The 9,860-nt window shown below is 40.2% G+C and overlaps 1 protein-coding gene across 2 annotated transcripts; it reads left to right on the top strand.

Annotated features, from left to right (window-relative positions):
- Nucleotides 1-522: 522 nt before the first annotated feature.
- slc8b1 (solute carrier family 8 member B1) lies at nt 523-9,824 on the top strand. Of its 2 annotated transcripts, none has more exons than XM_085180098.1 (15): nt 523-879; nt 3,211-3,363; nt 3,907-3,959; nt 4,303-4,360; nt 5,024-5,129; nt 5,215-5,382; nt 7,083-7,196; nt 7,288-7,362; nt 7,472-7,602; nt 7,701-7,842; nt 7,937-8,058; nt 8,762-8,915; nt 9,011-9,091; nt 9,183-9,247; nt 9,349-9,824. In XM_085180098.1, exons 1-15 carry the CDS (start codon nt 721-723, stop codon nt 9,538-9,540), a joined length of 1,773 nt encoding a protein of 590 aa, XP_085036224.1. In that variant the 5' UTR covers nt 523-720; the 3' UTR covers nt 9,541-9,824. The 2 variants fall into 2 exon arrangements, with proteins under 2 accessions (XP_085036224.1, XP_085036225.1); XM_085180099.1 differs by having other exon boundaries at nt 7,291-7,362.
- The last annotated feature ends 36 nt before the right edge of the window (nt 9,825-9,860 follow it).

Genomic DNA, 9,860 nt, shown 5'->3' on the forward strand with positions numbered 1-9,860 from the left:
TCTGTACTTTTTTTTTTTTTTTTTTTTTTTACAAATTTAGATGTTCAATATGATATAACAGGAAGTTATATCAGACATTCGTACACTGCAAGGCAACCTGAAACAATAAGACGGGGCAGAAAACCGATCGTTTTTTGTGATTTCCTGCCTCTTTGGAGCTAAAAGAGGCCATCCATGAGATACGTCATGCAATACACGAGATGTTTAGTACATCAGGACTTTGTAGGGTAGCTCAAATGAGTCAAAAAATATAGACCATAAACAAATGTCCATTATAGAGGCAATAAATGAATAGGCTGGTTCTCTGGAGTATATAACTCTAATAAACTAAGCTTTTAAATACACGTATTAACGTATTTTAACAGCCTCGTATTTGCCGTTTACCTTTTGCTGTCTGCATTCCAGCACTCGTTCCTTTGCTTCTTCTGGGTTTACGAGGAGTCCGTGAACGTGGCACATGTCTGATTGGGAAAGCAGTGGGAGGAGTTTTAGAGTAAGGTGTACAAAATGTTCAACGGGATTGAATCTGAGCTTAGACTGTGTGAACGCTTGAAAACAAGTAATTTAAGACCAGTAACAAATACGACAACCGGGACATGTTTTTGAGGTCTTCGACTTAATTTTTAGGCTAACCGCCCGGGAATTAAAAGAGTAAACCAGCCCACGGATGTCCTGTTAGCTTCCCAGCAGAATGGAACCGGCTCCGGGATAAAGTGAATCATGTTTTGCGGTATTTTCTTGCCACTTTTCGTGGTGCTGCCGTGTGGCTGGCAGCTCACCTCGGGCTCAGAGCTTTTACGAAACGAGTCTGGTGTCCGGGTTGGAATGGCTGGACGTTGGTCCTCACCAGTGATGGCTGAAAACAACAACAACGATGAGGTCAGTGAAATGTTTTTCTTTGCTTTTGCTTGGAAATGAACGTGTTATGTGTGAGTGCTGTATTTTATTAACAGGTGTTCGTCAGCTGCTTGTTTTCTGGTTCAGGTCAGCAAGGTTTTTTTTGGTTAGTTTTTTTTTCACCTGTCACATGATTAGCGAAAGCTAAGGGCGTAAGTCAAGTTTGATCGGCTTGGTTCACAACTGTCAGTAAACTATAGACCCTCAGTGCAAAGCTGAAAAGAGCACTGACTGTGTGTAGAAGGACCTCTGCATGGGTGGGTGGTGTGCTTTAGCTTGTTTTGCAGTGGATGAAAAACATACACAAAATTTGATCTGACATCTCATTCTGATTAAGGAATGTAGGTGTCTGATTTAAATCAAGTAAATCGAGCCTTCGTGCCAAGCATAATACACACTGCAGTTTACCACTCCTCATCAAGACAGGTTTAGCTCAGGTAAAGCATCCCATACTCAGGACTCCCATCGGTCCACTGTTTTTGTGAAAATACGAAATACTCAGGGCCATCAGCTGTCACAAGCGGAAATGGTTAAGTCGGGATCTGAATTGAGTGAGCCTCATCCTCTGTTTGCTTTTTAAAAACTATATTATTTCACTCAATTCTTGACCCCCTTCGTCATTTTATTTGTTACAGTTTAGCAGTTTCACTCGTCACAAGCAGTTACGCTGAAAAGGTATGACAAATATGTTGCCTTAAGGAAACTTGTATGGCAAGTCATTTTCCAGTAAAGGTGAATTCAGGTGTCTGTTTATTGCTAAGGTTGTAGTGGTTGGCGTTGTACTAGACTGAATTTTAACGAAATGTGCAAATAATCATCTGGACAATATCAGTTTATCACAATTTATCTCTGTAAAGGTGATGAGTAGAATTGGATTGCATCAAAGTTACACCTGTTAGAGGTGTGTGTGTGTGTGTGTGTGTGTGTTAAGACAAATTTGTTAATGTGGTCTCTTGGTCTCGGTCTCTTGCAGGCCCATTGTAAGCAGTGATCCAAAATTAAAGAGCTTTCTGGTGATTTGTTATTTATCACCTTATATCATGATTGCATGCATCTCAGTGCTGTTAGATGATAATAATGATGATGATGATGATGATGATGATGATGTTGTTGTTATATCAAAATGTAGCGCCTATGTTTCAGCTATCATCCACGGGTGACCGTGGCTCAGGGGATTGGGAAGCTCATCTGTAACCGGAAGGTTGCCGGTTCGATCCCCCTGCTCTCTCTGTTCTGGTCGTTGTGTCCTTGGGCAAGACACTTTACCCTACCGCCTACTGGTGTTGGCCAGAGGAGCCGATGGCGCGACATGGCAGCCTCGCTTCTGTCAGTCTGCCCCAGGGCAGCTGTGGCTACAACTGTAGCTTGCCTCCACCACAGTGGAATTGTAAAGCACTTTGGGTGCCTAGAAAAGGCCCATTATTATTATTACTTATATTCAGATGGATTTGTAGTGTGTTTTCATGCATATTCAAATATATAAAGCCTATAAAAAGTATATAATATATAAAGCCGGTTCAGATAGAGGGAGAGGAGGTGGAGGTGGTCAACAAGTACAAGTACCTCGGGCTGTGGGTGGACAACAAACTGGACTGGTCATGCAACACAGAGCACCTGTATTTAAAAAAAAAAAAAAAAAAAAAAAAAAAAAAAAAAGCCCAAAGCTGACTGTACTTCCTCAGGAGGCTGAGGTCTTTTAACATCTGCAGGAAGCTCCTGAGGATGTTTTACCAGTCAGAGGTTGTTGGAGTACTTTTCTATGCTGTGGTGTGCTGGCGGAGCAGCACAGCAAAGAAGGACTCATCCAGGCTGGAAAAACTGATCAGGAAGGCTGGCTCTGTGGTCGGCATGAAGCTGGACACTCTGGTGACAGTGGCAGAGAAAAGGACACTAAAAAAAAATTGCTGGACATTATGGACAATGCTGGGCATCCTCTGCACACGGCCATAAACAACCAGAGGAGTCTGTTCAGTGTGTATGTGTGTGTATATATATATATATATATATATATATATATATATATATATATATATATATATATATATATATATATATATATCTCACATATTATTCTGCTCACGTTCTGTAACTTCTGTCGGTGCTGTGCTATTGGAAACCGAATTTCCCAGAGGAACCCACCCGAGGGATTAATAAAGTTTTATCTTATCTTAAACACAAAAATAAATGTATGGTACACTCAGCTTCATCAGTCATTGCGAAAGAGATGCACATGTTGTTGTTCCACTGTTTAAGCCACAAATGATTGCATGAAAATATTGAGCCATGTAGATAACTGTGTGTGTGTGTGTGCAGTGCGACTTGGTGATGAACTACAGCGTTGCAGACCGCTGTGCATTCGTGAAGAAAACACCAGACTGCTCAATGGAAGATGGCTTCATCAATTACCTTGAAGTGGCCTTCTGTCTGCTGCCTCCCAACCTCACACCACTCACCATCTTTCTCTGTGTAAGACTGAGTTATTTCTATAACAATTGGGGAAAAAGCTGGGAGAAAGGTGGCATTATCCTTATAGCATATTGGTCACCTTTTTACCTTGTGAGCTAAACCAGTTTTTTTTTTTTTTTTTTCTAAATGTGGGTGAGAGGTGTTAGGTGCTTCGGTTTTTGGACTTGGTTACTGTTTGTGAATCAACATAAAACTCACATGAGGAAGTAAACTTTGTTTCAACAGAACTAGGAAAACAATCTGCTTTTTGTTTTAGCTTAATGTGTTTTCATAATGGTGGATATTTTCCAGTTCCCCTGTTTGCAAGATTCCCAAAGTCTTAAATGGGATTAACTGAAGTGTTTGGTTAAAACAGTGTAAGTGAGGATCTGCAAATGAAACCTAAAAGAGATTTCTGTGGTCAGGGACAATATGACCAATGTAGTCAGTGTCATGTTTGTAAATGTAAAGACAGTCACGCTTTTTTTCTTTTCTTTTCTTTAAACAATAGTTTTTACCTCACAAACCAACAACTGCTGTCTTTTTTTTTCTGCTTCTCTACAGATTATATGGCTCTTCTTTTTGTTTATTATTCTGGGACTTACTGCCTCTAAGTTGTAAGTGTCACTGGAGTTATTCAACACACACACACACACACCCATGGTTTCAGCAAAATGGCCATGCAAAGAAAAGTCACATGAGTGGAGAGATTTCATTACTGTTTCACTTTTGTTGTAAGATTGTGAGATTTCCTCAAAGGAAGAACTGTTGCTTCTGTTTTTTCGTTTATTGTTTTTTAAACCTACCCACTTCACTTTACACACTACTGCAAAGAAGCTGTTGTGTGTTCAATGAAAAGTATCTATTGAGACATAGCTTTTTTGTGAATTGAGGTATTAAATTATTTTGTTTTCTCAACAAGATTATTGGATTGTATTCATTTTTTCCCCCTCTCTCCAGCTTCTGTCCCAACCTGTCTGCCATCTCCTCCAGTCTGCGCCTCACCCACAATGTGGCCGTATCCTTTCTCTCCATCGCCTGAACACTACCCATGGGCTGCAGTCTGAAGTTTCTGTTTGACCTCTTAGACTGTTAAATATTAGAATATACAGTACTGTGTAAAATTATTGATCTACCTTTTTTTTGTTTCTTTTCACTTCTTTGGAAGTGTGCAGCTATTTATTGAAATGTATGGAAATACAGACTAGAAAATGAGAAATAACTGAGTTTGTGCAATTCTTGAAGTAATCTTCAGAAATAGTTCCCTGGGCTTCTTCAAAGACATCCAAAGCTCCTCTTTGGATGTTGGCTGCCTTTTATTTGGTTCTCTGTCAGGATGATCCCACACTGCTCTAATAATGTTGACGCCATGAATACTTTTTCACACAGTGGAAAACCAATTTTTTTTTTTTTCTATCAATATCACAAAAAACACTCATTCCACTGAACAGTATTAGTACAAGAACTGGACTGAAAATGAGTGTAAAAGCAGCAAATGTTCAAAGAAATACTTTGAAATGCCTTCAAAAAGTCTGGAGAGCTATTGCTCAAAACCAGATTACGAAAAAGTCTGGCTCCTTGGAAGCCAAGAAATAAGGGGAGGCTCAAAACTTTTGCACACTAGTGTTTATATTTATAGCTTCTGAGAAGAATATTTTCCTTGACTGCTGCCTGTGATCAGGGTGTGACATTTCTGGCTCTTGGTAATGGAGCTCCTGACATCTTCAGTGCCATTGCAGCATTTTCCCACCCGCACACAGCGGGGTTGGCTGTCGGAGCCTTATTTGGTAGGCACAGACTTGCACACGCTCACACTGATATGTAAAAAATTTAAAAACGCCTTGAGATGTGACAGCCTGTTTGCCTTTCCAGGAGCCGGGATATTTGTTACTACAGTAGTTGCTGGCAGCGTGGCGCTGGTCAAGCCTTTTGCTGTAGCTTCTCGTCCGTTTCTGCGCGATGTCATCTTCTACATGGTTGCAGTGTTTTGGACTTTCCTCATATTGTACAGAGGAACTGTGACGCTGGGAGAAACACTGGGTATACAGCGACACACGCACACATGGTCTTGCATTATTTATGCATCCTATTTGACCTCTCGATTTTTCTTTGTTGGTCCGGTTTTAGAAAGCTTTTAATTTTCCAACTTTGTTTTATTGATTTCAACAATGACATACAAAGTTAGCAACAGCAAAGTCAATCTTGATTCCAGAACAGTTGTATGTCCATTATACCCCCCAACCCGAATTCTCCCCCTACCAGGTCCACACTAGACAAGACGCCGCAGAGAACCAGTCTCTGCCCATGAAAGCTTTTAATTTTGAACAAATATTATAATTTGAAATCTATTTACATTTGTTCTAATTTGCCATCAGTGAATCCTGACTAGACTTGACAGCTCATTCATTTTCACTTCTGTTATTCAGCTTCTGACTTTTGTTGTCAGTCGGTGGGCTGTTTGAAAGACCAAAAAATGACTTTTGTTTCTTACGAGAACCACACACACATCTTAGTGTAATTAAACACGTGATCATTAGTCATTTGACACATTGCTTTGACAGTAAGAAGCTAGTGGTATAATATGGTGCCAGGTTACAAGAAAGTTATGTTAAGTTTGGGCAAAGGTCCAGGAATGACCTTGCTGCTGCAGTGGAGGCTAAATTCTCTTTTCAAGACACAAGTTTCAAACTTGTCTCAGAGAAGCTTAAAGAGTCCCCAGCCATACTTTCAAAGAATCGCCTCACACACAATATGACATTTGAAGTCACTCTGGACATGAAGTGATGATGTTTTCTTCACAGCTGCAAGTATTGGATAGTCTTCACATAGCATTTCATTCATCCCTGCAGGGGGAGAAAATATTAAAACGGTCAATTACTTATACTTTTGGTGATTTATAGGCAGTAAACTGAAGTATTAACTTGTGTTTTCTTCTTTGAGTAAATCTTTCTGTGATAACTTTTCAGCTCATCCCATGGCAAAGCCTCCGACTGTCCTCCCATCTATTTACACTTCACAAGAATCATTCCTTCCCTTAGAGTATTGGTTAAGAGACACTTGCACATAGTGATCGTCTAAGTCTGTGCTCGAGGCTGCGGTCCAGTTTATCATTTTACTGTCACGCTTCCATTTTCACAGCATAAACTGCATGCACATTACTTAGTTTTTTTTGATGTACCAAAGAACATTCAAGCCATTTAGCAAAGTCCTTAAATTAAGATTCTCGATACATAAAATGACAATGCAAGAACTTAATGAAATACCAGATGATGCGATGGCTTTAAATATCACTTGTAACCATCATGGGATGTGATCAGTAACATGGCGAATGCTTTGATAAGCTGCTGCATTTACATGTATTCATGCTTTTTTTTTTTTTTTTTTTTTTTTTTTTTTTTAAATGGCCGTGGTTAGTTTTAACCATGTAGTCATAATACTCCTGATCTCAAACATGGCATGGTGGTAAATTTGATTAATTTGTCCTGAATACGACTGTGTGTGAGCCTTTAGTTCTCAGTAGTTTTTACCACTAATGACAAGTAAACTTTCTGCTCTTCACAAATTGCAATAACCTGTGAAATGTGATTGATCGTGAGCCAGATCAGCAGAAATGCCGTTGGGCTGGTTTTTACAGCTTAGGTGTGAAACCCACAGGGCCAAAAAGAAGAGGTTAATTAAAACTAGTCAAGACTAGTTTTAACTAGTTGGAAAACATGTCTCTGTGTTTTTCTTTTTTCTAGGGTACCTTGGCCTCTACGTCCTGTACGTCGTGATTGTTATCATCAGTGCGTTCATTTACAACCGGCAAAAGTATTCTGACAACACGAGTGTCCAGAATGTTACACATGTTCCAGGTTAGATATGTAAACACACGCTCTTACACACAGACAAATAAAAACCACACAGTTCCAAGTGATGTGTGGTTTTTTTGTTTTTTCTTTGAAGCAGACTTTCATTCGTCTGACTCATCAGATGATGACGTTCCCTGTCTGACAGGCAGGAGTCTTCATCAGGAGTATGGTAGGAATGCAGCAGCCTCCATTTAAAAAAACAAAACTAAACCAAAAGGTAAATTTACTGCAGCACATTCCTGAGTGATCAGATCATAATTTACACCTGTGTGTTGCAGAGTCAGAGTATCGACCACTTCTGCCCTACTCTGAGTCTACAAGTCAGATCCTGCTGAGCTCTTTGAATCCAGTCGACAACCGTAAGTGGAGGAGGAAATCATGGAAGTGGAAAGTCCTTAAAGTACTCAAGGTACTGGTTCACAGACTTAAGTGAAATCCAGTCAAAAACTTGTCTTTCAATGTAAATTAAAGTAAATTATTCTGTGGTTCTTGGTCTGCACCCATCAGACGCCTCTGGAAGTGCTGCTGCTGCTCTGTATCCCTGTGGTCGACCCTGACAAAGAAGACAGAAACTGGAGACGCCCTCTAAACTGCCTCCACCTGATCACTGCTCCTCTGGTGTGTGTGCTCGTCTTCCAGTCTGGAGCGTGTAAGTGCTTAACATTTTACAACAGAAGCAGCTTGAAGTCCTAGTCTTAATCAAAATAAGCATATGATTAAATTATTTTCTTTTTATCTATCAGATGGAAATTATATGATCCAAGGGCAGTTTCCCCTCTGGCTGTTGTTTCTCCTGCTGGGACTTTTCGTTTCTGCTATTGTCTTCTGCTCAACCAGCAATGACTGTCCTCCCAGATATCACTCAGTAAGTGTGTGTGTGTGGCGAATAAGTATGATGATGATGATTATTCCTTTTTGTAATACTGTAGCCAAGTGGGATAGTGGTGCAGTAGTTGGCACTGTTGTTGTTGTTTCATGCACCACAAAAAAAAACAAGAACAACACAATACACTACACTTACATGCATCTTTATTACGCCCTGTAGATATAGCTGCTACCACACAATATAAACTTATGGACCTCGTGAGCCAGTTGTTTTTGCATATTTATCTACAGCTTATGTTTCCTTGTTGATTACTGATGTGCTTTACTGGGGCAAGTCACCTGCCACGTTTGGCATTATTTAACTCTCCTATTGCTGTTTATTCATTATTCTCTGAGTGCTGTGTCCCTTATGTGTCTAGCTCTTCTGATGCACAGTGATGCTATGAGTTTGAGTGCAGGTATAATGGTTTAGCATGTTGAGTACACTGATTTAGTTGACATTTGCTAATTAACACGAAACACAAATTAAGTACAGCTGAGGCTGATGGATATCTGGTAATTGCTGGTTTTGCTTTAGCAACACTGCCATCAAGCTTCTAAGGTGGCTTAAAATATTTGCGTTTCTCATATTGATTCAAAATTAAAGCTACATCACAGGTCTTAAATTTTTTTATTTTGAAGTTTTTACATTTATGCTATGATGATACTGGTTTGTAAATGTCTTGTCCTTCCCCTCCCTCCAGTTCTTTGCTCTTTTGGGGTTTGTGGTGAGTGCAGTGTTGATCAGTGCGGCGGCCTCTGAAGTGGTCAGTCTTCTGCACATGCTCGGGGTTGTGCTGCGTCTGAGCAACACTGTGCTGGGATTGACTCTGTTGGCCTGGGGAAACAGCATTGGAGGTAAAGCTTAAAAACTTCATTCAGTATTTTTCTCCAAAAACATACTGTATGTAACTTTAGTTGCTTAAAAAAAATTGTGTGTCTCTTATTTTCAGACTGCTTTTCTGACATCACCATCGCTCGGCAGGGTTACCCACGGATGGCTATATCTGCCTGCTTTGGAGGCATCATTTTCAGTATCCTTGTTTTTGTGACTCTCTGTAAAACAACACCAATCATGCGTGTATAAAAGAGGCTTTTAGTATCCTTGACTCTTACTTCCTTCAGACATGTTGTTTGGAGTGGGTTTAGGATGTCTGGTGCAAATGCTCCAAACACATGCCGACGTGCAGGTAATCTCCTCCTCTAAGATGCAGCGTAATCTAACCCAAGCTACACGTGCCTGTTTCAGACACTATGAAGATATGAAGCCTTTGTTCTTGTTCCTTCTCAGGTTGAACCAGAAGGTTTGCTGACATGGATTCTTGCAGGATCGCTGGGTTTGTCTCTGGTCCTGTCCTTTGTCATCGTTCCACTGTGCCGCTTCCACTTGGGTCGGGCCTATGGCATCTTTCTCCTCATCTTCTATGTCATCTTCCTTATCATTGCACTTCTTACAGAGTTTGGCGAGATTCGTGTTACGTAGACCTGATGCTGTGGCCGGTCTGAAAAATGACAACTACAACTATTTATGCACTATTTTTTACAAGAATCAGCTGTAACCTTTGTTCCACTTGACTACTACCCACAGAGTTCCTGTGGTTGGATAATGAAATCAGGCGAGCAAAGTCTGCTCAGGGAGGACTGAAACGACACGCACTGTGCCTTTTGTAATTTGAAACACTGAATTGTCTCCATTAATTATTGATCTAAATGTTAATGACTTGTGCATGCTGCTTTGGGGTAATTAAATGATTTTGGTTTAATTTTTTTGGAGTGTATGTGCTTTAATTTTTTTCCCCTCTA

This window comes from Neolamprologus multifasciatus, chromosome 12, assembly GCF_963576455.1.
Source record: "Neolamprologus multifasciatus chromosome 12, fNeoMul1.2, whole genome shotgun sequence".
Classification (NCBI taxonomy): Eukaryota; Metazoa; Chordata; class Actinopteri; order Cichliformes; family Cichlidae; genus Neolamprologus; species Neolamprologus multifasciatus.

Coding starts and splice junctions, on each gene's coding strand:
- slc8b1 (XM_085180098.1), top strand. CDS start 721: ATGTTTTGCGGTATTTTCTTGCCACTTTTCGTGGTGCTGCCGTGTGGC. Junction 4,361..5,023: donor GCCTCACCCACAATGTGGCC/GTATCCTTTCTC, acceptor GCCTGTGATCAG/GGTGTGACATTTCTGGCTCT. Junction 5,383..7,082: donor GACGCTGGGAGAAACACTGG/GTATACAGCGAC, acceptor TCTTTTTTCTAG/GGTACCTTGGCCTCTACGTC.